Raw genomic sequence first — 16,818 nt, 5'->3', positions numbered from 1 at the left:
TGCAATGAGAAGCCTGCGCACCACAACGAAGAGTAGCCCCCGCTCACTGCAACTAGAGAAAGCCTGCGCATGCAGCAACGAAGACCCAACGCAGCCAAAAATAATAAATTAAAAAAACAGGGACTTCCCTGGTGGCGCAGTGGTTAAGAAACCTCCTGCCAATGCAGGGAACACGGTTTGAGCCCTGGTCCGGGAAGATCCTACATGCCGCGGAGCAACTAAGCCCATGCGCCACAACTACTGAGCCTTGCTCTAGAGCCCGCAAGCCACAACTACTGAGCCCGCGTGCCACAACTACTGAGCCCACGCGCCTAGAGCCAGTGCTCCGCAACAAGAGAAGCCACCGCAATGAGAAGCCCACACACCGCAACAAAGAGTAGCCCCCGGCTTGCCGCAACTAGAGAAAAGCCCACACGCAGTAAAATAAATAAATTAATTTTAAAAAAATAATAAATAAACCTTCTTAAAATAAACAAAATTTCTGTTAAAGAAAAGCATTCTTTAAATGGTTGATGAAAGCATATCACTAAGGTATTCAGGTTCCACTGGCGACATTTTAAAAAATGATATAACCATTTTATTTTTAAATGTTAGTATTTATAATTCTCTGGAAGTTATATCCTCTGCAACTATAAACAGCATTTTTACCCTTTTTCTTTTCTCTTTTTAAAATAGTTGATTCACATTAAACATATGTAGCACTTATGTGTTACATAAATTTATTTCATACATTTCACTTAATAAATTGTTACAGTAATTTAATATACAATTGATTAACACAACCAATGCATTATAATTTTTCATAAGCTTAAAAACTTAGGATGAAAAGTTCAAAATGTCAACATAAAATGTGTGAGGCAGGATTCACAATGTTTCAAAATTATTCAGTCCAAACACCCAGTATCAAACACAAAGCTTTTCGTGATATGACTCCTACCTTTCCAGTTTTATCTTCCAGCTTCTCTGGCACTTTAAGCCTTAAATTCAAAGATTTACTCACTGTCATAATTTTGTGCTTTTGCTTAGCTTCTCAAAGAAATCAAAATCCTATTAGATGTCCCCTGATAAGAGCTCAAGTCCGCATGCATATTAGCCTATTAAATGTTTGGAAATATCCTAAATAAAGGAAACTTTAAATTTGTTTATCCCAGTGTCACCCAAATTTGCTCAACTCTAGAACTGTTTTAACAGCCCATGAAATTAGCGTTTCATATAACGCCCTTTGGGAAAACATCTGGCAAAATATTAAGACCCATTTTAAAAGTCAAGTCTTTAAAACTTTCCCAACTTCACCCAAGGGGCATCCCTTTTCTAGTATTCCCACAGGCTTTTCAGCCCTCAACAGGGCTTTGCAAAGAACTGTTTACCACCTACTCCCCAAGAGACTGCATGACACACAGGTCTGGCACCACCACAATTTCTGGCTCCCAGCAGGAGCTCAATGTTGGTTGAACAAATAACCAACTTAAAGATGGAAATAGAGACTTCCTTGGCGATCCAAGTGGTTAAGACTCTGCTCTCCCAATGCAGGGGGCACTGGTTCAATACCTGGTCAGGGAACTAAGATTCTGCATGCTGCAGAGCATGGCCAAAAAAAAAAACCAAAACAAAACAAAAACACCCCCCAAAACACAAAACTCAAAAAAACAGGAAATGAAGAAAAGGAGTGGATAATTCCCAAGTTTCTACTTTGGATGACTAGACTAGGGAAAATACTCTTAAGAAACATAAGACTGGCAAGAAAAAGGGAGAGTCCCTTTTGGACATGTGGGAAATCAAAGTGGAAATGTCCAAGAGACAGCTGGATCTGAACCTTGGTAGAGATATCTGGTGAATCTCATTATTACAGGTGATAGATGAAGCCATGAAAGAATCAATGACAGGGATTTCCCTGGTGGTCCAGTGGTTAAGAATCCGCCTTCCAATGCAGGGGATGAGGGTTCGATCACTGGTCGGGGAACTAAGATCCCATATGTCGCAGGGCAACTAAGCCCGCAAGCCACAACTAGAGAGCCCACGTGCCACAACTACTGAGCCTGGGCGCCCTGGAGTCCGCACACCACAACTAGAGAGAAGCCTGTGCCCTGCAACGAAGAACCCGAGCGCCACAATCTTAAGATCCCACATGCTGCAATGAATATCCCACATGCCACAACTAAGACCCGACGCAGCCAAATAAATAAATATTAAAAAAAAAAATCAATGACATTAACCCAGGAAAAGAAAACTGAGTGGAAAAAGTAGAGAATTTAGTTGGTTGGGGACCATGAATGTTTAAAAAGTGTGCAAAGAAAGTTTCTCAAGCCAAAAAAATTGGAATTCCCTTCAATGCCTCTCATTTGCCCCCATCCAATCCATCTAGTCCATCAGCAACCTCTGTCACCTCTGCCTTAAGAAGCTGTCCAGAATCCATCTCCTCCTCTCCATCTGCACTACTACCACCAGCCCCAGCCTAGACATTGCAAAAGCTTTAACTGCATCCACTCTTGCCCAGACCAATCCCAGACATCCTCCATCTAGCACCAGAATGGCCTTTAAAAAATGTTAGATCATGTGATGTTTTTGCTTAAAATCCTGCTATTGCTTCTCACTGCACCTGATCTGATCCTTGCTTACTCATACCAACTGCATACCTGCTGCTCTGGCCACACTGACCTCCTTTCTGTCTTCATGCAAGCTCAGAAGGTTCCTGCCTCCGAGACTTTGTGCTGGTGGCTCTAACTGGAATGTTCTTTTCTGAAACTTTCAGCTGATTCATAAACTCCTGTCATTCAGGCCAAATTAAGACAAAGCTGCTACTACCATATCTAAAGCTGCTGCTACAAATCACTTAGTATCACATAACTCTTAAAATTTTTTCTTAGCATTTATTATAACTTAAAATTAATTTAAAAAATTATTGATCTCTCTCCGTAAGAACAGAGTTTCAATTTGTCTTGTTCACTGCTGTATCCCTAGCAACTAAAATATGCTCTGGCCCACAGTAGGTACTCAAATATTTGTTGCATGAATTAATAAGGGAAAGCAGGAAGGAGACAGAAAAAAAGTCAGAAAGCTGGAAAGAAAATCAGAAGAGAGTAGAAGCTAAGAGAAGAGTCTTAGGAAGGAGGAAGTCAAAAAGAACGATGACTAAGAAGCCACTGAATTTGGTAATTCCATCTTTGGTGTCCTTTAAGGGGGCAGCTTTGGAAAAGTAAAAGAGGTAGAAGGCAGATTACAATGGGGCAATGAGTAAATGGGAAGTACAGTGGAAAGCACAAAGGGAAGGAAGGAGATAGAATACTATTTTGAGGGTGAGAAAAGACAAAAGAAAGGAGAATATGTGCTCCTGTTTCAAGCTAAAGGGAAGGACCCAGTGGGAAAGGGGATACTGAAGATAAAAAAGGAAAGATGGTACTATGACAATGTCGCAAATGTTATAGGAAGAAATGGGATTCTAAAGCCACATTAGTCATCTTTTCTCTAAAATTATCCCACATGATTATAGAACAATGTCTGTTTTATGTTTAGAAAATAATTTGTTATTTACATAATTCCTACACAAGTTTGGTCTACAAAATCATTATTAAAATTTCACACATCTTTCTTAACTCTTAGAAGGTACACACTGGGTGCTTGGGGTAGAGAGCCATATGACAATGGATAGAATCTAAGAGGAGGGTATGCAGATGTTCTTTGTATTATTTGTGTAGTTATGTATAGATAAAAGTTAAAAAGAGAGAAGAAAGAAAAAGAGGAAAGAGAGAAAGGAAGGAAATTACACACTAACATTTTTCATGAACTTAAATGCAAAAAATCCTCGACAAAATATGAACATTTTGAATCTAGAGATGTATAAAAAGAGTTCTTAAACATAACACCAAAACACAATTCATAAAACAAATGATTATAAACTGGATTTTATCAAAATTAAATTTTTCTGTCCTGTGAAAAATCTTATTAAAAGGATAAAAAGAAAAAGAAAAAAAAGAGAGAGAGAGAGAAATACTGCATGCCTAAACTAAGCAGGAAAGGCAACTTCCATGAATGGTTGGCATGCAACCATCAAATTTCTTGGTAGACTATCACAATGACTTAAGGAGTAAGCAGCAAAAGTGTGACAATGGTGGATAAGGGGATGTGGCATAAACCTTTATAACATTTTACTAAAAGAAGGATTTCCCTGGTGGTCCAGTGGCTGAGGCTCTGCACTCCCAATTCAGGGGGGCCCGGGTTCGAGCCCTGGTCAGGGAACTAGATCCCACATGCATGCTGCAACTAAGAAGTCCACGTGCCATGGCAAGGATCCCGTGTGCTGCCACTAAGACCAGGTGCAGCCAAAATAAATAAATATTAAAAAAAAAATTTTTTACTAAAAGGAAATGTTCAAGCTATTGTAGAAGACTATTTTCATGACAGAATGAATGTATAAAGTGAGTGGATAATTCTCTATTATCTGGCATCCCTAATACAAAGAAGTCAATCTGGACTTCCCTGGTGGCGCAGTGGTTAAGAATCCGCCTGCCAATGCAGGGGACACGGGTTCGATCCCTGGTCTAGGAAGATCCCACATGTCGCGGAGCAACTAAGCCTTGTGCCATAACTACTGAGCCTGTGTGCCACAACTACTGAGCCCACGTGCCACAACTACTGAAGCCCACATGCCTAGAACCCGTGCTCTGCAACAAGAGAAGCCACCGTGATGAGAAGCCCGTGCACCGCAATAAAGAGTAGCCCCCACTCCCTGCAACTAGAGAAAGCCCCCGTGCAGCAATGACGACCCAACACAGCCAAAAATAAATTAATTTAAAAAAAAAGTCAATCCTATCATTAGAAAACTACTATTTGGTTTTTAATGAGCACACACAGTATGAAGAAAACCTAATGAGGTAATTCCTTGACAATTAGAGTAGAAAAAAGTCTGAAGCACTGTTTCTGATCCATCTCTAACAGTATCTACAGTAGGAAGATAGTGGTCAAGGTTTTGTTGTGGTGGAATATCCTAAGAAGGGGAAAAACATAAGCAGGAGGTGTACTCTACTAGTAATTTGACTTGATCCCTTTTCACTTGTACAAATGGTTTACCGATGGTTTCTGCTATGAAACGACTGCTTAAGAGTACTACAGGACATTTGGAAAAAAATAATAATAATATTCCTTATGCAAGGAATATTAATTAGATCAAATACATACACAGAATTGTCAAAAATAACAATGACTAAGAGGTACTTTCTCCCCTCCATTTCTCTGGCAAAGCTGTGCTCTCTCTCCAAGCCAAAATCCTACCAAGGCAAGGACTCTCCCCCTCTCTGAACTGAAGGAGCCACTAAAATGGAACAAGCCACTGTGTTCTTAGTGACACTGATCTTCCATTCCTAAAACCCCACTCCAAGGCCAAAGAGCTCACCTAGAATCACTTGGAGACTGAAGTGAAAAAGGTCCTCCTTCCTAGTAAGGAGGTTGAAGAGCAATTCCATTCTAAAGTTTAACTCATGAAATCCATGGGTCAAGGTTTAATGTGATAAGACATCAACATAACATGGCACACCTAATCACCCAAAAGAATGACTGACAGGCCAGACTCAAGTTCTAACACACTCAGAATTAATTTCTCTTCAAACAGCATGTCCAATTTCTCTCTAGTAGTTTAGGACTAAAAATATCATAGGGGATCTAAATTCTTAGTCTCTTTAAACAAACTGAATCACTACTAATATACATTCTAGGGGGTGGTTCAAGGTAACTATGTGAGTGTAAAATTGAGATTTTTATGAGCTTTTACTATTTACTTACACGGAATTACCACCCACAACTCTTTTTTAAAATTAATTAATTAATTCATTTTTGGCTGTGTTGGGTCTTATTGCTTCGCGTGGGCTTTCTCTAGTTGCGGTGTGCGGCCTTCTCAATGTGGTGGCTTCTCTTGCTGCAGAGCACTGGCTCTAGGCGCACAGGCTTCAGTAACTGTGGCACGTGGGCTCAGTAGTTGTGGCTCGCGGGCTCTAGAGAGCAGGCTCAGTAGTTGTGGCACATGCGCTTAGTTGCTCCGCGGCATGTGCGATCTTCCCGGACCAGGGCTCCAACCCGTGTCCCCTGCATTGGCAGGCGGATTCTTAACCACTGCGCCACCAGGGAAACCCCCCCCCCAACTCTTAAAAGTCTTTCCTTTGACTGTGAGCTGCACCCCTCCCTGTCTCCCAGGGCTTACAGTCTGTTTGCAAGACATGTCCTAAAGTAGTATGTGACGTTGTGCTTAAAATAAATAGCATAGACAATACATTTCCTAAATGTTTTGACAAAGGAGATTCTAACTGTTGTGGGGTAGGGTGGAAACTGGTTTTAAAGAGGAAGATGAGATGGCCCTGAAGGATGTCAGGATTCTGAAAGGTGATGGGGGAGGGTCCTGCAGGCAGCCTTTCCATTTATGAAATATTTTTCACATCGACACTCATTTCTTTTGAGTCTTACAAAAATCCTAGAGGAAACCAAACACATCCTCAGTTTACAGACAAGAAAAGTGAGGATGAGAAGACTTGACTATGTAAGACTTGATAACAATAAGCAATGAGATGTCCAGTAGCCCAAGCTAGTGTGGGAGAGAATAAGGAAAACAATTCAAACAGAGCATAGGGGCTGTGACACACCTAGCATTTAAAGGGTGAAAGAGACCGAACACCTTAAGACTAATTAGGGAAGAGTACTGCAACAGCCCAGGTGAGACCTTAACAAAGGCATGAATTTAAAAACACACAAATTAAATTGGCAACATTTGTTCTAAACTTTAAATTACCAAGAAAACAACAGCAAGGAACCTTATAATCAGTCTCAGGAAGGAAAACCTCTAACCAACAAATTTCCCGAATATCTACTGAGAACCCAAAGGGCATAATACTTTACCAACAAACTCTAATATCATCAGAGGTTTTAAACAGGCTTATAATGAAAACTGGCTTTGTCAACAGTATTGCTGGAATCACAAATTCACAAATTTCAGGGTTGCCTAAATAAAGAATACCTTTGTACACCTCAATGAGCAGTACTATGTCTTTACTAAGATTTCCAAAGATTCTTGATTTTCCATGCAGAACAGTTTGGTCAACTAAAGGCCGTTTTATTTCCATATTTTAAGCCCTGACCCTGCAAAGAGCAAGGACCCAATGAACATTTGCAGAATAAATGAAGCCACTATCACAGGCAACTTAAATGCCAGTCTCTTCCAAAATAAAGTTCTCAAAATTTCGGAATCCAGTCTGGAAGAAAAACCTTTCACCGACAGTTCGCCAGCCTTCCCACCCGGGACCTTAATGTAAGGTCCTTAGGGTCATGTTTTCCCAAAGTAACGCCACAGTGCCATTTCCCGCAGATGACAACCACTCAGTCCCTGCCATGTTAGCCTCCCCTGAGTCAGACCAGAGAAGTTGCGGGCACTAGGGAAGTCCCAAAGGGCCCTGGGCGGCGTCAGGGGCAGCATCTCCCGGGAAGGGGCTGCTCCCCGAGCCCTACTTACCGCGACCGGGAGGCCGTGCTCTGGGCCATCGGCGGCGTCGAGGCGGGGGGCCGGGGCGGGCGCCGGGGCCGGGGCCTGAGCTGGGGCCGGGGCGGGCGGCTGCCGGTGCTTGCCGGCGCGCTTGGCCTTGGCCTGGATGCAGCGCTGGTGGAGGGCGAAGGTGTGCTGGCGCTCGAGCTCCAGGCGCTCGGGCGATACGGCCTCATAGCGGGCCTCGCAGGTGCTGTGGTGGCGCCGGCACAGCTCGATGCGCCGGCGGAGGCGCTCCATGACCGCGCTGTGTCGCGGCAGCGCGAACTCCGCCATGGGGCAGGTGGGCAGCACCATGGGCCGCGGGCTGCACAGGCCGGGCCCGAGGCGGGCCTCTCGGGGCCGGCTGGCACGGCAGGCTCCGCTCCCCGCCGGCTGCCCGGCTGCCTCACGGCCACGCCATGGCCCCGCGAGCTGCGGAGCGGGCTCGCGCGCGGCGGGGGTCTTCCTCTGGGCCCCGCTCGGCCCAACCCAGGCAGTCGCTCGCTGCCCACCTCAGGCCTCGGCCTGTCCCCGCCGCCCCGGCCCCATTGTTTTCCGCGTCGCCGCCGCCGCCGCCATCTTAAAATTGTTTTCAGGGCTCTCGGAAAAGGGCGGGGCTCCGGCAGGCGAAAGCGGCGTCACAGCTGATGAACAGGGACTGCGGCCAAACAGAGAAGGAAGAGCGGGCCGCCCGAGGGGCGGGGCCTAGCACGCCAGAGGCGCGCTAGGGCTGCTCCCGTGCGCAGTTTAAAAGGAACTCTCAAGTGAGGCGGAGGGAAGCAGGTGGGCGGGCTTCAGTCCTCCTCACCCATGTAAGTGACCGACAAGAGCCGGCTCTAAACGCCGCCTCTAAACGCCGCCTCACGCGGACAGGCCCTTCCGGGTCCGCCGCGGAAAGACAGGCAGTCGGCGCGGCGTAACCCGCTAGATCCAGATGCTCCCGGCACCATAGCGCTTCATAATTTTATTCCTCCTGTAGCTTCTTAAATGGGGTTTTGATAAGTTAAAAAGTATCCAGGGTTTTTCAGTGTCAGCTGTTTTCGTTCGACCTCACGGCTCACATTCAGCCTCACAATTGGTAAGAATTGTACACGGGTGAGGTGAAGAGGTTTCTTCTCGCGCTGTTCTGAATCGAGACTATATAATCTTCCCTTATATAAATTTTGAACAAATTTCAGAAGTTCAATTACTACAACAACAAAAGCCCTAGCAGACAGGAAGAAGAGGATGTGAAGGAGTCTAGCTCCTTTTCTGGTGTGTGTGGGGGGGGTAGAACTGCAAAGGATGATGCTTCAGTAAAAAAAACAGGGAGCCTGGCCTGCAAGCTTTACATTTAAAAGATGGTCTGTTAGGTAAAACTGAATCTCAACAAAATACAACTAAAGACAATTACACTCTAGTATTATACCTAGTAGGCAAAGGGAGTGGGAGACTGTAGGGGAAAAAACAGGAGCAATGAAACTACAGACCGTCTCTGTTGGGCCAAGACAAACTAGAGACAGGTATTGGCACCCTAACTGCTAAAAAGTTAACAGGAGGTGCCAAAAGGCTGCACAATGAGAGACACCATAAACAGCTCAAACTTTGGTACAGTAACTTATTACTAAGCCAATGAAAATGTTTTATTTTAAAATCAGAAGAAAAAATTGAGTCCTTATTCAAATAGTACTTGTTCTTATACAAATGCAGTAAAAAATACAAGTTGCCCACCAAGGCAATCTCATGAACGCCATAACATAGTCTTGCTTTTACCATTCTTCAAACAAATTTTACACCAGAATTAAATAAATTTCTTTTCTAATGGGAAAGATAATTGTAACTAGGAGCAGTACATTTTGGGTACTCTTCAGTAAGCAATTCAAAAGCCTAATAATACTGCATAAAAAAGTTATGGCCTAATGTTCAAAAATATCCCTGAAATATGTAGGAATATATAAAAGATGGAGTCTGATTCTGAACAAAGATTTATTTTCTAATAAATGTTTAAAAGTCGAATGGTTCCCATAAATCTCAAAGAATAATCTACAAATTACCATTCCCTTTCTGAGCTGCTAAACCTATTATAGAACTGAAATACTGAACCCCAATCCAGCAGGAAAAGGATGCAAAGCCTACTTTGAATTATATTCAAATCCACGTGGTGAGATGTAGTAATTATTTCACCATCCATAATAGTTTCTGCAATATTAGAAAATTTCATGTAGTAGTCAATTAAAGGAAGATCAACCCACTATTGAACCAGTAAAACACACAAATTGAAGGTTATTATGAAAGAAGGTCAGTCAAAAGCAGATGCTTAACACAGGGCTTTAATGTAATACCATTTAGTAACGCAACAATTGGAGAAAAATGAAGAGTATTTTATGGATGAGAGAAACTGAGGAACACATCTGATGGAGTGGGCATTTTACAACAATGGGACAAATAACCAGCATGTAAAATCATAATGTAAGTGCCTTTTAAAGAGCTGAATACTGCTGCTGGTCATTCATTAATGTGTCAGACTTCTAATCAGAAGGCTGCACCTTCAACAAAGAGTGAAAAGAAAACCAAGAAATGACTCTTTGTTTTGTCTTTCTTTTTTTGGACAAACGTTGCTAAATTACCCTTGGAAAGGCAAATGAACAGTCTACTGATTTATACTTGTTATTCCACAGCTCAGCTGGAAGAAACCGTGATGTCAATGGAGGGTAAAGAAGGCAGATTTCTGGAAATGCAATGATCCCACACACTTGCTTCAAGGAGAAACCTGCAGACATATTTTCAGGTCTTGCTAAGTAACTGTTTATTTGCACTCAATACATTTGGGAAAGTCTGCTACATAGCTAAGGTCACTGTGACCACAGAACAACAGATGAAAAGATAAAGCACTGAACAGTAAGAAAAATGCATCCCACCCTCATAAGAATTTAAGTGAACCAGTAAAAAAACTGAAGATAAACAAAATAAACAGATACAGCCTTCATCTTTTATGAATATACTTCCTCCCCAATATCTCCCCAATATAAACACTCTGGAGTGTTTATATATTCAGTGCAAGGAACAGTATCATCGGTACATTTGAAACACCTCTGAAAAAACAATAAAGCTAAAAAAAAAAATCTAATTCTGAATACATTTCAGTGTGGTGTAATAATGATGTTATTACACTATAGTGATGGGGGAGCGGCTCTGATAGCACCCATCTGCATTCCACATGAAAAAACAAACCTAAGATTATTTCTTAAAAATTATACAAGCCACATACTTAAAAAAAGTTTTGAACAGGACTGCTTTATCATGTAATTTAAGACAGAACTGTTACATGAACTGCAAATAAAGACTTAAAAGATTTAGCAGCTACAAAAATCAGAAAACTCATGCTAAAAGTCACTTCTCCATAAATACTTTTAGCCTGTGTTCAATTACAGTCAATTCTGAATTGGCTCGCCTCTGGATTAGACTTCTAAAGTCTTTACACGGAGTAAAAGAAATGGTAAAGATGAAGGACACTATTCTATCGTGTACTTTGACCCTGGAAAGGTGTGGGTCTGCTTAATAAAGGAAGAAACATACACATAATCACAGTAAAGCTTAACACTATGCAGAGCTTATAAGCATTTTCAGCAACGGACCGCAAGCTGTGCTGTGAAGACAATGCATAGCAGAGAAGAAAGCTGGGAATTTGGGGAAATTGAGAAGGTAAAACAGTGTCAACACAGTGAAAGATGTGATGAAAACATCTGCCTTTACTCTGGTAGCGTTCCTTAAGAAGCCACCTGCTTGAGAAGGCTGGAGCCCAGACACTCCCAGGGTGTGAAGAATGAATGCCCGAGCGCCACATTATGCTACCTCCTCCACTAACTGCAAAGCTGTCTGGGAACTGAGCTGTTCCAAAGGCAAAAGAACACACATACTTCATGGCCTAACCAACATCAAGTGAAAAGTTTTTTTCTTTTTGTATGTCTATTTTTAATACAATTTTAACAGAACCTTTATATAAATTTGGGCTTCCATCCAATCACTCTCCTCAATTTCCTTAGGAGGAATTGAATAATGGAAGCAAGCAAAACAAGATTATAACCACAAATGACTGCACTTTAAACATGATTATCAATTTTAAGGGACAAAGACACGTGAATGTTTTGTAATACCAAACTTAAAAGACAAAATCAGTTACTTCAAATTCAGCCCCCTAGCATTTTTAAAGGTTGGTGTTATTTCTGCATGGACAGATTAATATATTAAATTAAGCCAAGATTTTTAAAGACTGACAAAGTTCTATCACTCTATTTTAAAAAACAAAGATGTTTAAAAACAAAAAAATACAAGTTAGTTGCTTCATGTTACATTTCACAACCATTATGTTAAATGCTTTCTTTCTACAGAAACAGGGTCCTTTATGTCACAACTGCAATTATTTACTGCTAGATGTTTAAAATTACACGGGCTAGTGTTCAGCTGGAACCTGTTGATGGTGACTCTGAAGGTTTTCTGAGTTTCAACCTAAGATGTGCCAGGTCCTCTCCTAGGACCCACACTTTGCAGGGGAAGGGCAGGGAGAGGAAATCACAGATCAAGTTCTTAAGATTGTTTCACTCTCTTCGCGGCTTTCTGTTTCTTGGTGATCTGTTCAAAATTTCATCCTCCTGTTGGTTGAAAAAACAAGAAATTCACTATAATTAGCATATTTTTTTAAAAAGTAAAAGTTCACCAAGTTTTCAAATGAGCCAGGCTGAGTATAACCCATCTGAGGAAAAACAGGAAAAGAAAAATGATTGGAAGAAAATGCATCAAAAACAATGTTGGCTCAAAGGTGGTGGGATTGTATGTGTTCTAATTCAGTCTTTGTTTTCTAAATCTAACCTATAAGCATTTTCTTTAAAAAGGACCAGACACCAGGCTTTCACATGTTATCCTGCTTAATCCTGAATAACTACTGGCCTGTGGACACATTAGTCGCACTTTGAGGCTGAGAAAGCCTCAAAGATTCATGAGGACTAAAGGCTATCAAACCTGAGTCCCACATAAAACTCAAGACACAAACTCAGTGCTCTTTCTACTCTACACACACTTATTGTGTGAGGAAGTTTGGGGTATATAAAAACAGACTGGTCCCTACCTAAAAGAACTATGCATTCTAGTTGAGACAGAATACGTCCACTGAAAATATAAACAACATTGACCTTTATCAACAGAAGGGCAGAGTTGTGGTAGCTGTAAATGGAAACTGGGTAGTTTCCAGAAAGGATCAGAATGAAACAGCAGTGCTTAGAAAAGGGACCTTGGTAGACTATTCTCTTTCCCTCATACCTCATATCCAATCCACCACAAAATCCAGATCAGAAGCTCACATCCTTCTCTCCTATCACCCTGCTCTGGGCCACCATATCTTGGCTGGATTATTACAGTAATCTCCTAACTAGGCTCCTTGATTCTCCCTGGTCTGTGAAAAACATAGCAGCCAGAGTAATCAGGTCTGATCACTCCTTTGCCCCAAAGCCTACAATGGCTGCCCATTTCACTAGGAGGAAAAGCCAAGCCCCTACAACAGCCTAGGAGGCCTCACCTAATCTGGAGCCTTCCCCATGTTCCTTTTCTCCACCCTCTTAATCTACTGACCGTACTGGCCATCTAGACTACCACTTCAGGCCCTTGTACCGGCTGTTCTCTCTGCCAGGAATGCTCTTCCCATGGACATCTCCATGGCAAAGTCCTTTATCTCTTTCAAGTCTTTGCTCAAATGTCACCTCTCCACTGAGGCCTACCTACCATCTTTTAACATTACATACAACACACCCCGCCTCCAGCATTTCCAATACCTTTTCCTGTACAACTTTTATTTTTCATACCCCATTGCTTTTTAACATACTGTTCTCATTTACTTCCTTATAACGTCTACTGCTTACTGTCTGTTTCCTTCCACTAGAATTTAAGTTCCCCAGATGTAGCGTATCTTTGTCTGTCTTGTTCACTAACAATACCTGGTACACAATGGGTACTCCACAAATATTTATTGAATGAACGAAAGAATGACTCCATCAGCAAAAGGGACAAAAATTTTAGAATGCAGTGATTTGTCCAATAAATATTTTTAAGGGCACAGTGAGGAGAGGTAGATGATGACACAGAACTGTAAAATAATAACCTGAAGTTGCCATCTTAGAAAGCGTTTTGTTAGTCTTTCCTTACCTTCTATTTATTACAGAAAACCATTTTCAGCACAGAAAATACTTTTGAGATTCAGATATTTGAAATTTAATTTTTTAGTGCTAAGAATTCCACTTTTACAAAATTGGCTGTAATGGAATTTTTACTGCCACAGCCATTGAAAATTACCCTATGAAAATACTCTCTACTTAAACGTACCTTCACTGAGTTGCTTGAAACATTAAGATACACTCTTCCCCTTTCTATTACCTCTGCTTTAGGTTTCCTATCTTCCTCCTCTTGACTGACAGTGCCACCATCTTCTTCAACGTCACTTTTTTGCTTCTCTTCTAAGACAGAAGACAAAGTAAAACAACTGAGCAAAATCTTATACTTGTTTTTGGTAACTAGAAAATCAGCATTAGAACACACCTCTAGAGTCTGAAACAATCTTGACAGTAACTTGCTTATAAGGGTTTGAAACGTCTTCTTAGGATGTTGGTTTAAAGCAGATATTTTGGGGTCTACTTCTTACCAAGTTTCTCTTCACCTTCCTCCTCCTCATCTCCCTTTTCCTTTTCCTCTTCTTTTTCTTCTTCGTCCTCCTTCACATCTGGTTGAGGAGCATCAGTCTTCTTGTACTCCACAGGACTGGGCTGTTTCTGAAATATTCCCCCAAAGCATGACAGTTTTGTTCACATTTTATGTATTACGTTACCATATAATTACTGAAGGCCTATGAGCAAAGTCCTGTACAAAGGCTATATGCTGGGGTAGATACAAAGAAATGAGTAAGATGGAATTCCTGCTTGAGAGCTTCCTCTTCACTGAGCATGTGTATGGTTCAAGGTAGAAGGAACAGTAGAAGCTAAGGGGTCAGGCAGGAATGTGCAAATCTAACTAGTCAAAGGTGACTGAGGTACAGATATGCAGAATAGTGGTGGGGGGATAAGGCTGGAAAGGAAGATTGGGGATCAGGTTACAAAACATCTTGAATGCAAGGTGAAGCATAATCCTCATTTAGTAGAAGTAGAGGGTCTAAACAAAATTTTCTTTTTTTTGATTGCATATAACAAAGGCTAAAGAATAAGGCTGTATCAGCCCTACATGTGTTTTGCAGGGGAAGGGAGGGTAGGGATGCTGAGGGAAAAATGGATAATGAGAAATCAAAGACTGAATTATAAAGTATTTGAATAGAAACAGCTATGCCAGAAGGAAAAGCTAGTTTGTGCCCAGATGGCTCAGTTTTATATCTCTAAGTTGTTTTTTTCTTTTCTTTCAGAAAGCTTCTGTCAAATGTGAAGGAGAGTAATATAGTAGGCTAATACTATTAGAAACCGAGGGGCTAACAATCCTACTTCCATCTGGGCACAATAAATTGCCACTGAAAGTAGTGAACAGGGTTTCAGAAGTCAACACCAAATGTGGCCCAGTCACTACTGAGCTGCTACAAAGAAAAACCTCAGGCAATGTATCTTAGTTATTTTTAACAATATAAGAGTGAATCAAAATAAAAAAACAAAGCAAAAACAAACCAGCAACAACTCATACCTTTCCAGAACAGCAGAAGAGGATGACAAGAAATACGGGCAGAGCTACAGTCAAAATGTAGACCACCCAGAGCCATGGGCGCTCCTCAGCTGCCTCAATCATCTGCCCCACTACACCTGGCTGAAAAACAAGACAGGACTCATTTCAAGTTTTGGCTTTTGACACTAAATACAGGCTGTACTGTCCCACTGTTCAATTACCGCATGGCACTACTCAGGCACCTTTTTCAGAGGATTCAAGCCTAGATGTTCACACAATGTAAAAAGGAAATAAGAGAAACATTTCGATTTTCCTGCTCTCTTTATCATCAAGGGGATTTCCCCTTCCTAGGTGTGAAAGTTGGCTTCTTAATCACCTACAAAGGTTTCCTTAACCTCAGGGGCCAGTGAATGAAGAATTTCTTGATCTCAATGTCTCTCCAATTCCCATCTTGGCCTTATGACCAATTATGTGAAAATTCCATTTATTGGGTAAACCAAGATTCAGTATTTAAGAGTGCATTAGCATATACCCTAAATGGCAAATTTTGTTAAATATCTTAAAAAAAAATTTTTTTTAATTGGAGTATAGTTGATTTATAATGTTGTGTTAGTTTCTGCTGTATAGCAAAGTGAGTTAATTATACATATATCCACTCTTTTTAGAGTCTATTCCCATATAGGCCATTACAGAATAGAATTGAATAGAGTTCCCTGTGCAATACAGTAGGTTCTTTTTAGATATCTATTTTATACATAGTAGTGTGTATATGTCAATCCCTGTTAAATGTATCTTAACACAATTAAAAAAAAAATACCCTACACATACCACAAATACGGACTCTAAAGCCATTATATTGGCCTAATGAAATCATGTCCAAAGCCCCAGTATTTTGTCTTTAGCAGACAAAGGTCACACTTTCTATGCCAACATCCCCCAAAAAGGGAAAAGACAAATCTTAGAAGATAGCTTTTCACAACAGAAGCAATTAGTTACCTGTAATAAAAGACATAAATGCACAATAAACAAGCAAGCACAAACCTCAGCAGCCCCATCCGCAGCTTTCTTCAGACCCCATCCATCATTGGCCCAATCGTCAACTACTCTTCTATCACCAGAAACAATAAAGTTGTCAAAAAAAATGTCTGAGGTCATAGACCACAGTTCTAAACCAATAGCACTAAAAGGAGTCATCTTGAAAGGCTCCAGATCTTCAAAGAAATCTGGATTTGGTATTTTCCGGGGTTTCCAGATTCCCTAGAGAAAAATATTTTAAAAAATCATTTCAGATAATGATCACCACAAATTTATGGTGAACCTAAATAAGAATTAAGATGAATTCTGTATTACCTGCGAGTTAAGTGCTGACTTTGTAAAACTTAAGTAACAGGAAGAAAACAATAAATGCTACTGATGCCTCTAAGACATCTGGACTCCAGCTACTTTCCATTTCATCCATGACCTTGATCCAAACACCTTGCTCTACCTGGCACATTCCAACAGCCTCCACTCTTATCAACTAACTGCTGGTAGGAGTGGGAGCATAAATCAGTACAGACTCCTTCAGTGGTGATTTAAAATGTACACAATCTTCAACCAGATATTTCACCTCAGATAACTACCTAGAGAAATAGTTACCACATATACTCAGACATTTACAA

At 41.2% G+C, this 16,818-nt stretch overlaps 2 protein-coding genes across 6 annotated transcripts in view; both read right to left on the bottom strand.

Annotated features, from left to right (window-relative positions):
• Window positions 1–8,088, bottom strand: part of MAML1 (mastermind like transcriptional coactivator 1) — a 45,644-nt gene extending 37,556 nt beyond the window's left edge. Inside the window, exon 1 of the mRNA XM_032627139.1 lies at window positions 7,487–8,088. Within this exon, the coding sequence (XP_032483030.1) occupies window positions 7,487–7,813 (327 nt within the window). The 5' untranslated portion in view covers window positions 7,814–8,088. The remainder of the gene's footprint in view (window positions 1–7,486) is intronic.
• A 1,700-nt stretch (window positions 8,089–9,788) lies between these two features.
• CANX (calnexin) overlaps window positions 9,789–16,818 on the bottom strand; it is a 32,189-nt gene continuing 25,159 nt past the window's right edge. For 3 of the 5 annotated variants that reach the window (XM_032626062.1, XM_032626061.1, XM_032626063.1), the window contains 5 exons: window positions 16,199–16,414; window positions 15,179–15,298; window positions 14,163–14,289; window positions 13,898–13,977; window positions 9,789–12,126 (listed from right to left, as the gene is read on the bottom strand). In XM_032626062.1, coding sequence (XP_032481953.1) covers window positions 12,073–12,126; window positions 13,898–13,977; window positions 14,163–14,289; window positions 15,179–15,298; window positions 16,199–16,414 — 597 coding nt within the window. In that variant the 3' untranslated portion in view covers window positions 9,789–12,072. Of the gene's footprint in view, window positions 13,978–14,162; window positions 14,290–15,178; window positions 15,299–16,198; window positions 16,415–16,818 lie in introns of all 5 variants that reach the window. The other 2 variants (XM_032626060.1, XM_032626059.1) reach the window with 2 other exon arrangements.

Source organism: Phocoena sinus, chromosome 3, assembly GCF_008692025.1.
Source record: "Phocoena sinus isolate mPhoSin1 chromosome 3, mPhoSin1.pri, whole genome shotgun sequence".
Taxonomy (NCBI): Eukaryota; Metazoa; Chordata; class Mammalia; order Artiodactyla; family Phocoenidae; genus Phocoena; species Phocoena sinus.
This window is presented reverse-complemented; position numbering and strand designations above follow the sequence as displayed.